Source organism: Montipora foliosa, chromosome 7 (assembly GCF_036669935.1).
Source record: "Montipora foliosa isolate CH-2021 chromosome 7, ASM3666993v2, whole genome shotgun sequence".
NCBI classification, from domain to species: Eukaryota; Metazoa; Cnidaria; class Anthozoa; order Scleractinia; family Acroporidae; genus Montipora; species Montipora foliosa.
The window spans coordinates 11,625,692-11,643,191 of NC_090875.1; the positions used below are offsets into that span (position 1 = coordinate 11,625,692).

At 39.1% G+C, this 17,500-nt stretch overlaps 1 protein-coding gene across 2 annotated transcripts in view; it reads right to left on the reverse strand.

Moving 5' to 3' along the window:
• LOC138010906 (non-structural maintenance of chromosomes element 3 homolog) overlaps window positions 1-17,500 on the reverse strand; it is a 38,283-nt gene that overhangs the window by 14,521 nt on the left and 6,262 nt on the right. For both annotated transcript variants that reach the window (XM_068857926.1, XM_068857925.1), the window contains exons 5-10: window positions 7,966-8,045; window positions 7,181-7,281; window positions 3,997-4,076; window positions 3,274-3,316; window positions 2,114-2,176; window positions 917-1,031 (exon numbers count right to left, since the gene is read on the reverse strand). In XM_068857926.1, coding sequence (XP_068714027.1) covers window positions 917-1,031; window positions 2,114-2,176; window positions 3,274-3,316; window positions 3,997-4,076; window positions 7,181-7,281; window positions 7,966-8,045 — 482 coding nt within the window. The remainder of the gene's footprint in view (window positions 1-916; window positions 1,032-2,113; window positions 2,177-3,273; window positions 3,317-3,996; window positions 4,077-7,180; window positions 7,282-7,965; window positions 8,046-17,500) is intronic.

Consider the following 17,500-nt stretch of genomic DNA (forward strand, 5'->3'; position numbering starts at 1 on the left):
AAGTTACCGCTAACCCGTTAAATATTCATTCAAGACGGTTCATTAATTTAATGCTTATCTTCGTTTAGCCATCGCAGAAGCAAAATGAAATGTAAACAAATTGCGTGCATCTATTTTTGGTACGTACACTGTATATATCGTATTACAGACAATTCGTGGGAACAAACGGATGTACAGTACAGCATGGTTCAGCGACTATATACCTTTCCTTCTTTCGTTTTCGTTTCTTTTTTAATTGTTCTTGTAACTCGTTTTTCTTCCTCTTCTTTATTTATTTTTTTCCATTTTTTCTTGGCAATTCGTAGCCGGCGAAAACCTCAGAGTAGCCGGCGATATTTGACAACCCTGGATACCTACTGCTGACACGCAAGAAATGAGCTCACATCAAACGAGTCTCTTCCATTTTTGGCAAAACGCAAATTTTAGTCCGACGTTTACCGTTTGCGGTAAGCGTGATCCTTAATCTCTCTAGTAAGGCCTTCGTCGGAGCGAATTAAAGAATTCTGGGTTCTAAGCGGTTTGTACAGGACACCGAGGGGCTTTGCCATTGGTGGAATCATGGCGATATAAATACACAAACAATAGATTATATTCGTATTCTCAGTATTGGACTGGAACTAGCTTGCAATGGAGGCTAATGCGGAGGAATCTTTTCAAATGCAAATACTTTTTAATATATTCCCCGGCATTAGCCTCCATTGCAAGCTAGTTCCAGTCCAATAACGAGAATACGAATATGGTCTATTTAATTGAATGAAAAGTGTTCATTGACTCCGTACAGGGAATAATTTAGAGTGCGTAATTATTCCCCTATAAGGTTCGGCGTTATACTTTATTGTCCACCAAAGCCCTCCTATGGAAAAATTAAACAACCCCAGATTCAACTTATGCCACCCCTCCCGTCTGTCTAACATACCTCAGAGACAAAAATCCCCAGCCGTTTTTTGCTGAGCTCTTTTTCTGCTCGTTGTCCCCATCTGTATTCATAAGCAGTCTCTTCACCTCCAATCACTTTCTTTCTGTCAAGATAACTGAATAGTGCGCAGAAGTTAATCAGCAGCAAAGACAGGGGAACCAACATTTACATTACTACACACTGTAGCTCCACTAAAGCGAGAATAAATAAATAAATAAATAAATAAATAAATAATATTTGAGCCTTAAACTCCATGGCGACAAAGTCCAAAGAATACATGTTCAGCATTGCGAGTTAGTAAAAGTTTCAACGGAGATTGCTGAAGTGGTAACAAAAATCAACTGCGGAAATCGGAATAGTAAAGTTGCCATTACTCGAGTGCTGAAAAAGCCCATTGCAATAAGAAAGAGCATTAAAAGTTGTTTATTCTACACTTTTAACTTGTGACTCTCATTTCCTTCTTCACCCTTGCCAGTACTTTCTTTGTCAGAATATAACACTCTCTTTACATCCTAAGAACTTGTAGCAATCGTGTTTTGCTGGGTCTAATGCTTCCATCCGCTCTTTCAGTACCTGCAAACCATCACCTTTCACCATTCTACCTCTTCTAAACACAATCTCCGCACATTTCTTCACCCCATACATACATTATTATTATTATTCTTATTATTATTAGAGCAGTTTTCAATTGAGTGTCGAAAGTAATTAGCGAATTGCATTGGTTTTGCATTACATGTACTTCACTCACTGCTTGGTTCAAAGTTCTCGTGCCACTTTTTCAACCAATCAGAAGTGAAACCAAAACCAATCGTGGCTCGCGCGTGCACATTTTGCCACGCTTTGTGTCGGTTACGTGTAATTACTTCGAGTTTTCATTGGTTTACTGGATTGTCTCCGTCCTTTTTGATTGGCCAAAGTAATTACTTTGATTTTGGTTTTACGACACTCATTGAAACTCGCTATTATTATTATTATTATTATTATTATTATTATCATTATCATTATCATTATCATTATCATTATCATCATTATCATTATGATTATCATTATCATTATCATTATCATTATTATTATTATTCTTCATTGAGAGCTTTACATCTGGATACATTAAATATTTTGAGCTTAAACATACATGTAAAAGCATGAGAAGGAATCAAAAAATTGAATAAGATGCATCTATAAGTCCAATCAACATACCACTGCCGGACGAATTCTTGTGATATGAGTTTATCTACATCTCCAAATACTTCATGTTCAGTCCTTGAATGAAATAGGGCAAAACAACATACAAGTGAGGACTGGAACAAACGAAGAATGGAATTTCAATGGAGAAGGAAGATACTGAAGCTTAAAAACAGCTAAGAATAAAGTTTCTAAAATTTGATCCGCAAAAATTAGAGGCAGCATTGGAGAGAAGGTTTTATGATTCTACCTGAGAGAAGTTGCAGGTTACCCTGTCAAGATGGAGTTCCCGTTAACATCCTATGAAAGGAAAGGAAAACACAACCTGGCTCTCCCGTTTGGGGGTTCAATGGCAGACAAAACCTTCATGTACATGTATCACCGGAAAACAGAGGGGATTACAGAAACTACAGACTCTAAAATATTAATCAACACGTCAGTAAATACTTTGTTATGGAGAACCAGTTATAATGGTGTCATTGGGCCAAAGCCTATGAGAAGTCCACAGACCGATAGGGGCATCAGCAATGCCTAAGTCAACGAAGGTTAAGCAGAGTCTAATTGACATTATATTTGTACTGCATGCAGCAACAATCTTGTAGAGATTTCAGACCATTTCAATTATGAATGTTAATTGAGCAACATGAATGTTGCTAAAATAAGGCCTACGAATCCAGACCTGCATTTGACCAGCATTTGAACCCACGACGTTTGTGATACTAGTATAGTGCTCTACCAGCTGAGCCAACTGGGGGCTGGTAATTTTGTGAATTGTAATGAACCTATAGGAGATTTAGCCTCCCATGCAGAAATTCTTAGAACTTTGTCCTTCCAATCTTGTGGACGAAGCCATAAGAACGTCTGCATGGCTCACCTCGGTGAGCTCTAAGCTTGAGCCGCAATATGGTCACGTGATATTGGTCAGCAGATATGTTGTTTTGACAGGTGTCAATTGATCAAAACATGGATGTCCAATATCAAAGATGTATGCTGTAAACTAGCACGATACTGGTCACATTGGCATAAATAGAGGGGTGGGAGGCTATAGGAGATTTGGACGTGAAGAGTATCAAAACTGCAATGATCTAAGTCTTAACAGGATTCTGTTAGCAATTATGTTTTTCATTATTATGGTCTCTCCATATCAAAATTTTCCTTTTTGTTATGTCACATACTTTTGCTCAATTCCAAGTTTCTTGAGTGTGTGCCAAAGTAGTGCTGGAAATGAAAATAAATAAGGAAATATAAATAATTAACAATTATTGGGTGAGGTTGAGCAAAATATTGTGATTTGTCCATGGTGAGCAGATCAATTATTTGCCGAAGTTGAAGGCTGAGACAAATAATTGATCTGCGAGACACTGATAAATCACAATATTTTGCGATAACTGAGTTCAATAATTATTGTTTTATAATTTGATCACAGAGTTACCCCGTAGTTTACATTTTGGTTCAACTAAAGATGTCAAATCACTTTCTGACAGCTCGAGGAACTGATCTGCCATTTACACACATTAGCGTGGTTTCAGTTACACATGAGCAGAATATTACTTGCAGCAGAACACTTCTTTGTTTGCAGTTATTTGCAGGTCACGTGTTGGGCTCTCGGCCAATGAAAAGAAGGGAAAAAACAAATCAAATAATGCATCCCTTGAACTACAGAATAGTAGAAAGAGGAGAGAATAGAAATACATGTACATGTACAAAGTGTAGTACATGGAACACAAGTTTTGTGTGATTGCTTTAAATGCAATTTCACAGTATTTGTTATAATATTACAGAAAATGGGGATTTACAGTTCACCAACTGTGAAGCCCAGTGGACTTTTACTGGATCATGCAATTTATTACCAATGAAAATTAATGCCATAAGTGTTTGAATGAGAAATGTTTACTTACATTCAGTAATTACATGATCTGATGTTATGATAAGACTAAGTATCACCATCAGAAGGCCCATCTTTGGAAGATCGTCTCCCCTACAATGCATTCATGTCACATGTAAGTTTTACGTGATGTTTGAACTCATTGACACAGATGAGGATGGGGGAGGTGCCTCAGCAGCCGAGGGCACTCGACCCCACAACCGGTTGCAGTGGTTAACCACAACAACCCAGTGAATGACCTCCACCGAAGCACCATCGCATTGCAAACCAGAGGAGAACTGAACAATATACTTACCCTACACTCACCCCAGGGAGGATAGCAGAAAACTCACACAACAACACAAGCTAAAAGTGCTAAAACACACACAATTTACATGTATGTGAGAGAGCTGTAAGACCTGTACAACCCAGCAAGGGCCCAGAAACCACCCCCAACGGTCTGAAGAGCAAACCGCTGGCCCACATCATCTCAAGGTTCACTTAGCCTAAATTGCATTTAGTCACTAATTAATAGCTTGCTTGTGGCATAAGTTCTTTTAGCAACCTTGCCAGTGCTGCTGTTTTGTTGGAGCGTGCAATGTACATGACTGTATGTGAAATAACAGAAGTTTTTTACAGGGTTTTGAGGCATTGTTTGGCCTTCTTTGCATTACAAACAACCAGCAATGACATTGTCCAAGTACACAAGTGTGTGCAAAATCATTATAAAACATGAAAAAAATGATAGGTACACCAGAATAATGATTTGTTGGGTTTCTGTTCTAGAACTGTTTGACCTTTTTCTTTTCTTTCAAACACTTCATGAGTCATACACAACAGCCTAACCCTACTGACCAAGCTGAATCTCTGAAAATCTGAAGTGCAGGTTCAGAAATTCTATACTTAAGTAATAAAGGCCTTTTTCTGAGTTTACATAGCCTCATCTAAACATGAGGGGAAGTTGGGAGAATTCAAGACAGTTATGCAAACCCAAGATGCAGTCGACAAAATTATTCGACAAATGAAGGAAATTGCTGGTTTTTTTTTTGTACTTCTTGATTAAAACAGATATTTTTGATACATGCTTGTATTCCTACCAGTCAATCAAAATGAAATGAAAGTGCGTGTACTATCCTATTTATTTTATAAAGTTATTTTGGCATACACAGTGTTCTCACCACCAGGATTTTGTCTTAGAGAGTCCCAGGGCCCCTTTCCCGAAAAATAGGGGCCCTGCAACATTTTCCGTGATTTCTCTGTCTATTTCATCAAGGAACGGTCAAATTGGAACCCTTGCAATGGTGGCCCTTCGACAATATTGTAAACGCATTTGATTTGTTTACCTCGAGACAGATCTTACAGGTCATGGTCTTTTTGTCTGCATCATAGGCAAGCCATGTGCATTGTGACTGCCATGCACTCTGAAAAACATGTTCTTTCCTCAATGAAATAGCTTTCTGATTGTTGCTTGCTATGTTGTCCTCTTCAACACCCTCTTCACCAGTGTTACGATGATCTTCTATAATTTCCCTACCTGATTCAATATGGTGGTCAAGGTGTCGAAGCTGCGCTACTCGAGTGACTGACGGAGGCAAAAGTCAATAAAATTGAAGGCTTTGAATACCTTAAAGTTGATAAACTGGTTTCATTCAGTTGAAGAAGCAAAGAGCTGGAGTATTCGCTTGACCATTAAAAACTGCTAACTTACTTCTAATTTGCTCGTAGCATCCTTGTGTGCCTATTTTCTTGCAGGAATCGCACAAGGGCGTGGCCCGGTGAGAACACTGCATACACGTAGAATAGGGGACTTAACCCACTGACTCCTAGTGGTGAGAGTAATAGATTTAACCCTGTCTAATTAACAATTAGCCCTTGCGGGTTACAGGTCAATAGCCCATGAGGCAAAGCCGAACAGGCTATTGACCCATGGCCCTTGAGGGCGAAGGGTCTGATTGTTTTAGTATCACCCAACTAGTCAGACAGAAAAGGCAATAATAAAGTTAGCAAATGCAAGTTGAAGAAATATTTATTTGAGAATAAAACGAAAGAAAGCGTCATGCTTTTCGCTACTCGAGGACTATTACTAATAGTGTAGCCAATCAAAATGCAGGATTTGCATTAGACCACTAGTTGGGTGATACTTAAATGCCAGATAATCCTACTTGTCAAAGGTGGGAGTAAATGGGTTAACAACCCCTACATCGACCTAAAAACTACTTCATGTGTCCACTTTAACCCAATGACTCCCAGGAGTGACAATGTTTAAGCCCAGACAATTCTACAATACTTGTCAATAGGTTAGTGGCTTTGGACAGAAAATGAAACAAATGATTTGAGAAAGACTTGAGAACTTGACAGTAAAGGAAAGATACACCGTACTATGAGCAATTGCATGAAGATGCGAAAAACAAAAACAAAAAGAACTGGAATTAGCATCAGAATTAGCCCCATAATTACATGTAAGCTGGGAGCAATAAAACTCAAGACTAAACTGGCATTTACATGTAACCTTTACCCTCCTATAAGAGTGACATTTGCAGATTTTAGTTTGTGTAATTATATAATGCCAGATAATGCTTGTTTGGGGAGAAGTTGTTTCAGTTCCAGGGGAAAATTTTGGATTCGTTGTTCATCAGTGGCTCAGGGATTTCTAGTCTTGACCTGTGGAAAGTGACCTGAGTGCATTTTAGACTCACATACACGTCCAAACAGACGTAAAGACAGCAGAGTAACGATAACTCTCAAGAAAGAAATGACAGTTTTCAATTTACAAAACATGTTTCAACATTTTCATGTCATCTTCAGTTGCAAATGAGCTTTTAACGGTTGTAAATTTGAATTTATATTAAGGTACAATACAAAATTACGCGCGTACAGTTTGAATATGAAAATATACGAATAAGAGACAAAAGGAACAACGTAATTAAAAAGAAAGAGACAAGTCTAGATGCCTCAACTATAGATTAAGAATGGGATTTTCCCACTTAATGTGCAATGCCTCTTTGATCTTAATTTGGAATTTTGAGGTGGCAGAATCTAAGATCGTGAAACGTTCTGTATTACAAAAGTCATGTACATGTACATGTAGGAACAAGTGTTGAATCATACCAACAATACGTATTTGCAACTCACATTCATCATTCTTTGTCACTAAAAGTCATCCCAAATGCAAAACCATTACAATATTGCACAGTGCATTAACTATTATTTTTCATTACCAGTCAACAAGATCACCATGTGCTCCACTTTTGTCATGATTTATCAAAATGTATCCTTTGGACTTTCCCACTTCAATTTCCACCAAATCTATTCCAAAAACCTGAAATGCACAATGTAAAGTATCTGGTCCAGAGCTCCTTATTTGGATGTAACATACTGTACACGTACATGTAGCTCATGCATTTTCCTGCGTGTGCAGCTTTGATCTTATTTTTGTGCATACTGTAAACGTCCATGTATAAGATGCACCCATAGATAAGCCGCACCCCCAATTTGGAAGCTTGCATTTTGAAAAAATATGGAGACAACAAACTTTATAGTTCCAATGAAGTTCTGTTAGTAAACAAACAAGGACAAACAACTATGGTTTCAAAACACTGACATGGTGGTTGTTCGAGCTTTCATATCAATTAATTCTTTCCATAGCGACATTTCAGTTGTCATACCTTTATGCTGTGAGTTTAATAAATTATAAAAAAAAACTTAAGATGCTCTCTCCATGCTCTCTCTCCCGATTTTGATTTGACTTTTGAGAAAAAAGGTGCGGCTTATACATGGACTTTTATGGTCTTTGGGCATAAAATTGGTGTCTTAAAATCCCCAGCTTTGTTCCAAGGAAAAGAGTTACACACTTCAAGGTCATGCGCTTCTGAAAATATAATTATTATAAAGTGTTGAAAAGGTCAGAACACGCAACATAGACTGTACATGTTAGTCATGCCAGATGACAAAGACAACAAGGCTAGAAATAGCAACCCTTGACAATGTAGACAAAACTTTGTACCTTTTGAAGATTCTTTTTTGCATGATCAAAGACTTGGTTAAATGCCTTTGCATGCTCCTTCAACACATTTTTACTGATATCTGCAACAAACCAAAAGTTACATTATACATGTACATGTAAGGAAAGGAAAGGAACTTTATTTAAGTGGCTAGTCATTCTAGCGCTGGAGTGTTAATTGGGGACACTGTAAACTGAATTGAACAATGAAAGTAAATCAAGTCAAATGTCCGTTTTTGACACTTTCAAATTTTAACCACATTTTTTTTCAGGACCTACAAGCAAAGTGGACATAACATAATGTGCAGACTTTATGGGATATTGGTGGCAGAAAATGATGTCAAACAACATTTCGAACCTTTAGATACATGCACATACTTAGGAAAGACGATTTTAAAGGGACAAATCTCAGTAAAGTTCAATACAATGTACCCGTGAGCAAACCACAAAACAATAAATACAGGGACAGTAATAACTGTTTGTTGCTTAATTTTTCAAAGCATCAATAGCTTTTTTCTTTACATGTAATATCATAACATTCCGGAAGATTTTTTTCTAGAGTGTAATTCATAAAGGCAGACTCATGGCTTTGACAGCAACATTAAATTTTACCAGACAGACCTTTTTGATGTAAAAGGTAAAGGGTAATGGGTAAAAGGGTGGGCGGTGTCGCAATCCAAATAATAGCATCCCGCAAGGCAAAATTCACATGCGCGTTCTCGCAACACTTCATTGCGTGATAACAGATTGTACGAAATTTAAAGAATGTGTATGGAGTGTAACTTTCATTGACATATATCATGTAACGTAACAACAAGTCAGAAAGGGGCTTTTGCAATGCACATGGTAATTAGCCACATTTTCGTTGTTTAATTAACATCTTGTTGGCTGGGGATACGACTTGGTTTGTTGACCACCCAGAGAACTTCATAATTATTGTTGACTTTTTTCTTGCATTCTTTCTTCGATTTCATTCCTTTATATAGTTTACCAAAGAAGATTGGATAGAATAATTGTTTTAAAACTTCTTTTACTCTTTTGTTTGCATGGTCACTGTGGGTAGCTTGCTCTCGTTGACTTGGAATTTTTTTCTCTTGACGATTAAATCTTATCCAATCTGTGCTCATGCAATTTCATCTATCAACATTATATGAATGAAATGAAAGCAAAGGAGGTAATATCACTCATGGTAATTCTTACGTGTAGGTTGCGGGTCTGGTTGTTGAAAATTGAAGAAATTAAAATGCTGAAGTTTAACTAATTGATCCGACATGTAAATGGCTAGGTACAAATCTCTACCATTCACCATTCACCTTCTACCCGTCACCCTTTAGCCATAGAAAAGGTCTGTCGCTAAACAATATTAGTCTAAAGACCATTAAGATTTTTTAAATGAAATGAACCAATTAGGGTCTAATAATCAAACTTTGTTGGTCCCTTTGACAGATTATTTTAAATCTAATTGGATAATTCAAGTTGTAAGTGTTACATGGACTGGAGGTTGTGGATTTGATTTCCCTGCTGCTGTATCTACATCAACTGTTACAAGTAAAAGTACAAAAGGCACTGTGCCGCAAATAACAGCCCCTCCTTCCTCAGTATGATCTGTTAGATCCTGTAGGAAGTGAAACTGCATCAAACCTGGACGTTTTCAGGCTCATAATTATTTCTAGCCACTTGCGCTTCTTCATTAACTATGGTATCTCTCACTAAGGGCCTGTTCACATGGAGGTTGGGGACCCTGGGTAGGTGAGGTACATGCCTGCCTTTAACCTTTATGTGGCCTCGAAAGGAGTAGTCAATGAAGGTCAGAAAAAAGTATTGCTGTTACATTCGGGAGGTATGGAATTACAAGAGATTTACTACACTTTAGTACCTGAAGATAACGAAACTACATTTAACAATTGTTTAGCAGCTCTGGATAAAATGCCAAAAGTCAACGTCCCATTTGACCGACACATATTTTGCCCGATGCAACAGACAAAGGGAGAAACCATCGATCAGTTTGTTTGCCGGCTACGTCAGAAAGCCATATCTTGTGATTTTGTTAATGTGGATGAAGCCATCCGAGACCAGATCATTGAAAAATGTAAAGTTTTAAGACTTCATCGAAAATTTCTGGAGAAAGCGAGTGATGCAACCTTGACTGTGTTACAGGAAACTGCACCAGTCCATGAGGCAGTCAATACTCAAATGCAGTCTTGAGCGAATAAACAGAATCAGTCAGGATCGTGACACGCGGGAAAGTATAAAACAGGAAGGTGTGAAATGCAGATCCCAAAGGTGCGGCCAAAGTGAACCCATTAAGGTACAGTACAGTGCAGACCAGAAATATGCGTCCCAAAAAACGCGTGCGAAACGAGCATACGAAAATTGCGCACACGCGTCTGCGTTTGTAACACGTGCATCAAAAACGCGCATTCATCAAAGATAATTAGTATGTATGAGTTGGCCCATTGTCTTTTCATTGTTTAAGTTTTATTGTTAGTTTATGCGCAAGACAATGGCTATGTCAACAGTGAAGTGTTTGACAAAATTTCAAATAACGTAACGCGTGCTTCCAAGTGAAATTCGAGTCAACAATGCACTCGCTTCCGCTTCATATTTAATTTCAGACATTTGAAAATTACTTTCACTTCTCGCTGGATCAACAAATGACACAATGAGGGAAATAAATATTTTCCAGTGATTAAAACGTAAAACAGGACTATTTTCAATTTGAAAGACATCGGTTTTGCCAACAGAAATCGACGGTCAGTAAAGTTAGTCGATCAATAACAAATATCGCTAAGAGCAAGACTTGGACGAACGGCGCAGTGAAATGCAGTAAAATCAACGAAATAAGGAGTATATTCATTTGCAAACAAAACTTACTTACGCCATCTGTAATACCGGTACTTTCTCGTATATTTCAAAATAATTTTTGTAATGCGTGCGTGACATTCAAAAGGTGTCTCGGCACTGTGTCCTTTTGCGAATTGAAGCTGTATTACTTCAGCAAGATTCACTGGAATGCGCTCAGAGTTGAAAAATTCCCCTTTAAGATATCTTCTGCACCAATTTCCTTCTTTAGTTAAGCTTTACGGAGGAGAATTAACGCGGGGTTGGCTGAAAGCATACGGAGTGAAACCCTGTGTGACAAAAAAGGGAAATAAGCCGCGGCTTACTTTGGTCGCGGCTTACATAAGACGCGAACACCCGGTGTAAATGGTACAAAATCTACGTTCACGGCTTTCTCGAGCCGCGGCTTATCCTGGCCTGGGAGTTTATACTCGTATAAATAGTCCCTTTCGCGTATTATGTACGCCGCGGCTAGAGTAAGCCACGGCTTATTTTCTCTCGTATAAACGGCCCTAATGTCGTCTTCTTTTGTTTGAGACCCTGGGACCAAATGTTTACTTGTCGGAGCCTCAAAGCACTTATCTCAGGACGACTTCTGTGGCGCCATTCTCAGTATTTGACGTTCGCGAAAAACTTGGGATGTTACAGTAGCGCTGTTTTCTTTTTTTTCCCGAAATTCTTAAGCTCGACAAGTTTTCGGCAAAGCACTTTTATTGCGAAGAATTGGCGGAAAAGTCAGAAGCTACGTCTACATAATTATTTTCTCCGTTGTCTGGCATTTTCTGTGACAACGATCCAAACTGCAGTTTCGGCAACAGAAAGGTCAAAATAACTTAACTATCAGTGGTCAGCTGCAGGATGACAACAGAGTTTTATTATTTTTCATTCAGTGAATGTCGAAAGAATTTAAAACTTTGTAGGTTCGTTTCGAAAACTCACAATGGTCAGTTGACACCGCTCTTCAATTCAAATGTTCTGGTAAGTTGATCACAGAAATTAAATATTCATTTTATCGCTTGTCTATTGTTTCGTGGAACAATGAACATCACATCTACGATACGAGTTTGCATAACAAAAGAAAAAAACGCGCATCAAATGCACGTTTGGAAACGCGCATTTAAAAACGCGTGTGCGCAAAAAACACGCGTGCGTTTTGCGTCTGCGTAGGACGCATATTTCTGGTCTGCACTGTAGTTGGAACATTTGAGAGCAAAGTTTACTGTGAGGTGTCTGGAGAGAGGTGTGAAGCTGAGTTTACCATTGTGGAAAGTCATGGCAGAGCTTTGCTTTGAAGGGATACGGCAGAGAAATTGAACGTGCTAAGAGTTGGCCCTCCTAGCTCACCCCAAGCATACTCTATCACAATTGAAGGAACATCTGCACACATTGTTAAGAACTTTCCTGATGTATTCATGGGAGTGGGCAAATTGAAAGATTACCAGCTGAAATTACATGTGAACAAAGATGTGAAACCTGTTCCACAACCTGTCAGAAGATTGTTCTCACTCAGCTACAAGATGGCATGTGGAGGGTGATCTCCAATCCATCGCGAAATCTTACCGACGTGGAAAGACACTATTCCCAGTCTGAGACCAAAAAGGAAGGTCTTGCATTGGTATGGGCGTGCAAGAGGTTCAAGCTGTAGAAACATGTTTGTGGTCGAGAATTTGAGCTACATGTAGAGACCGATCATAAACCTCTGAAGCACATCTATAACACGACCTCTAAGCCATCTGCACAAATAGAACGATAGGACCTTCGCTTGCAGGAATACAATTTCCAAGAGACTTACTGTCCCGGAAAGACCGACATCGCTGATGCCCTTTCAAGGCTAAATTCTATGGATCAGAAAGATACCAGTGGCGAGGAAGCTGACTTTGTTAGAGTTATTGTACAAGAAAGTATGCCAATGGCTAAGAATGCAAGAGAAGTTTAAAGAGAATCAGAAAGAAGATCCCGAACTGTGTAGTTAGATACTACATACAAAGTGGTGATTGGTCTCAATGCAAAATGCCTCATTACCTGAGTGTGAAGAATGAACTTTGCTCAATACATTATAGGAAAGTTAGTCATCCGAGGAACAAGGGTCGTTATCCCTCAGAAGTGAAGTACTGCGTTTACAGGGTTGTAGCACACGAGGGGCATCAAGGTATTACGAAGATGAAAACACAATTGAGAACGAAAGTTTGGTGGCCCAAAATAGACTTTGATGCGGAGAACGTTTGCAGAAGCTGCCCGGGATGCTAAGTAGTGGGAGCATTTTGTCCACCAGAACCAATGCAGCGTGTAGAACCATCAATGTCTTAGGTCCATTTCCTTCTGGAGAAAACCTACTTGTAGTAGTGGATTACTACAGCCGTTTCTTTGAAGTAGTTGCCATGCACACAACCACATCTCCGAAGATGATTGAAGCAGCAATGCCCATATTTACACGGTATGGCTACCCATTCAGTCTTACCGGTAAGTCGGACAATGCTCCTCAATTTGTGTCCGAAGAATTAATTTTGAAGCTTTTCTATCTGAACATGGGATCGAACATCGAAAATCCACACCCCTCTGGCCCCAAGCAAATGGGGAAGTAGAGCGCCAGAACCAAACATTGTTGAAGTCACTCAAAATAGCTGAAGCAAAAGGGAAAAAGTAGAAATAATTGAAGAAATTCCTGTTAGCATACAGAACAACCCCTCACAGCAGTACAGGAGCAACCCCAGCATTTCTAATGTTTGGAAGAGAACTTAAGACCAACATACATACAATCTATACATATAAATTATCCCAATGAGAGTGTTCTGGATGAAGGCATTAGAGATCGTGACTGGAATCAGAAGCTTGCAGGCAAAGTGTATGCCCACAAACAGCGACACGCCCTTGACCACTCCTGGAGATAAAGTTCTTGTCAAGAACAGCAAGTCATCCGGAAAGTTAACTCTTAACTTTGAGATCGAGCCTTAAACTGTTCAAACAAAGGAGGGACAAGAACTAACCTTGAAATCAGCCGAAGGTGTGGTACACCAGAGAAATAGTTCATTTGTTAAACCTTATAAAGCCCCAGAAGAGTTGGAGAACTCTGCGGGAGCTGAAACCCTAGTAAGTCCGGTGATCTCCACCTCTAAGTACAGTGTACCTCAGAAACCACAGAGAAGGCCAAACGGAACGATATGGATGCTGGTTAAGTTTAAGGACTTTGTTCTGGAAAAGTGAGTAGCTTTTTTTTTTTTGAAAAGACTGTTGAGACTTTTAAAAGGAGCAAAAAAAAAAAAAACGTTTTGAGATTGCTGAGACTGTTTATGAATCTCGAAACAAGAGACTGTGTTTAGAATTTTGAACATTTTATTGTTTGTCATAAGTTGAGTTCTGTTTTCACAAAGGAAGGGAATGTAGTGTTTAGCTTAAGACACATTTGGTGATTAGTACATAATCTACAGAAGTCGAGAAGCATGGCAACTCAGGGCTTGAAAATGCGACTCACTGGTCGCCAATGAGTCGCCAATGAGCAAATTGAGTGCTGGTGACAAGATTTTCAGAACTGGTTGCCAGCTGGCGAATCATGTTTTGTCTGATAACCCAGTATAAACAGGAGACAACTGTTGTATTCAAATATTTATATAGTTACGATGAAATCATTCGGAACTGGAAGCTAGAACACAACTCACCTTTCTTTCCCCATTAAAATAATGTATAAATACTACAAGAAAATCGGTTTCTCACATTGTTAATTCTTCGATCACCACGTTTATTAGGTGCCATACAGATTGTTGTTTCAGTGGCTTCATGGGATCGTGAGCGCACTTATAAACACCGTATGCTTCTTGCTGGTTATGTGAATTTTGCGCCAGGAAAAAAGAGATTCAGCAAGAAGGTTAATTGAAAATTTAAATCCATCATCAGTTGAGAATGCTGAAAACGTAGATTTAGCCATACTGTATTACCGAAGGACCTCCTCGGAACTAGCTTGGTATTGATAATAATTTTAAAATGAACCTAGACATCGCATAATGAGTTTGAAATTTGCATGGAACCTTCAAAAAGCAAGCTGTACCCTTAACGTAAAGTGGGTTGGAGAACTTGTCCCCTCTGTTAGAAAGCGAATACCTGCAAAATTGACTGCCCAAGGTGATACACGTAGATAAATGGAGATAAATATCTGTAGAAAAGTATGTTAAGAAACCAAGTTCCTCTGATTCCAGAGGCTACTGAAACCATATACGAGCCGCTCCTTTTATTTTATCTCAGTCAGAGACTGGTACGAGCATAGTCGTTGTGTGGGGGCCTGGGCCCATTTTTCGAAAGTCCCGAAAACTTTTCGGGCCCGAAAAGCCCTTTGTGAAACTGCCAACTGCTTGTTTTAGAAAGGCGACCTGTTAGTAGCAATAGAGCGGTTTTCAATTGAGCGTCGAAAGTAATTAGCGAATTACTTTGGTTTTCCATTACTTCACTCAGTGATTGGTTCAAAGTTCTCGCGCCACTTTTTCAACCAATCAGAAGTGAAGCCGAAACCGATCGTGGCTCGCGCGTGCACATTTTCTCATGCTTTGTGTCGGCTACATGTACGTGTAATTATTTCGAGTTTTGATTGGTTTACTTGATTGTCTCCGTCCTTTCTGATTGGCCAAAGTAATTACTTTGGTTTTGGTTTTACGACACTCATTTGAAAACTGCTCTATAAAAGGTACATGTAAGTTGCTTGCCACCTGAGCTGCAGGAGAATATTAAAGAACTACATTTTTGCTATGGAAAACATGGACTGTGCTTCGCTCCATTTCAAATAACCTTAAAAAACACCATCACCAAACTAAGAGATCTTTCTAGTGCTATTTACTAATTATGACTTGCCTTGCCAAATTTTCCCCATTAGTCGCCAGCTGGCACCAGAGCAAAAAAGTTAATTTCAAGGCCTGGGTTTGTTTGTGAATTATTATTTTTGATTATTTTTTATTATTTTAGTGATGAAGTATGAATACATACATGGTGGAATTAACAATAGGACATAACGGTAGGTCCCCTACGAGGTTAACCGCCATTTTACCCTCCCAACCATGATACACCACAGCTAGAAGACAGACCACAACCCCAGGAACTACATACCCTGCTCTTTGCAACAAGTGTGTGGGTTCTTTTATGTCCCACAGGATTATGAACATTGAAGGGTTGTGAGACAGGACCTCTGGCTCATTGTGCTTATCCGAGAAGACTAGAAAGTCTAACCATCTACAGATGTCATTACAAAGGCAGCACTTTCTCTTCAGTTATTTAAAGACCCTGAGTGTTGGTCTGGCCGAAGTTGATCTCAGACCTTCCGTGTGACAGCCCAGTGCTCAACCAACTGAACCACCGGTGCGCGGTATTAATTAAAGTGTGTTATACTAAAATGTGACGAATCGGTTTATACAGTACCGCTCGAAACTATTAGTGCATTTGCATGCGGTAATACCTCGTCTTTGCCGATAGTGTTTACCGCGAAATCACCTAGGTTGGACGAAAACCGCAACCGAGGCAAAGACGAAAGCAACCGAATGCCGCGGCCGACTTAATTGCGGTAATGTGCCGCAAGAAAACAATGGTACTTTGCAAAGCATTGTTTAATATTATCACACCTAGCTCCCCAAGGTAAAGAATGAATATCCAAGCTGTTTTTCACAGCACCGACGCAACGCAACGCAACGTACTGTTAAATATGTTCATCTCATTTGTGCCGTGACAGCTGAGAACACAGAATGTTGATAACCTTTCATGATGCCTAATTCTTACATCTTTATCTTTAATAACTTGTAAGTTTTCCGCTATCATGATGAACAGTTCTTCGAAAGGGGTAAAAGGACATTTCTTTTTAAAAAACTGTTTGGATTATGCGTAACTTAAGTCGCCGCCAGTGCAAATGGTCCGACAGGAAATATGTATATTTAGAATAAAAAGCGCTTCAAATTTTGCGTCCGGTCCAAATAAAAATGTTTACGGGATAGTTGTTGAAAAGCTCTAACTTTGAACTAAACCTTACAACAACATGTAATGACTTAAAGATTACACAAGAGAAGAACCGTAACTGTATTCCCGAAGTTTCCTAAGCAACTCCTGACCACTCCTTGTCGCGCGTTAATTACGATCATTTCTGATTCAAAATATTAAGTGGCAGGTAATTCAGCAGTTGAGCTTGAAATTCAGAAATATTCATTCCTCTGAATTGTTAAGATTAACTTAAATTAATGCTTCAACGATCACACGATAGACGAGTTCAATGAAGCCTCTGCCAATTTGGCGAGTTAAAACGTAAATAAACTAAGCTACATGCTTCCGTCACGCAAGCGAGAGCGATAGCTCATGAAATACGTTGTTCGATTCGAACTGCTTAACAAGTTTGTAACAAATGGAGAGCCACTTTGCTCGAACGGCTGACAATTACTTGTAAAGTTAATCGTTTTCTTTCATCTTTCGGTCGATAAGATCGAAATGACTTTCGTGTATCTTTCAAGGCCGGCCGCTAGACGAGCGGCGTCACCGGCCGTTAAGACGAGTTTTCCCAAACACGTGTAAATTTCTTGATAGAATTTCTGCTGATCTTTATAACATATGTATTAGGCAAATTTCGAACAACTTTTAGAAATCTTGTCGTTTGCTGGAAAAAGAAAAACGATCAACGCTTTATGAATGCGACTTTATTATAATCGAACGTGCCAAACTTCGCAGATTGTAAATACGGCAA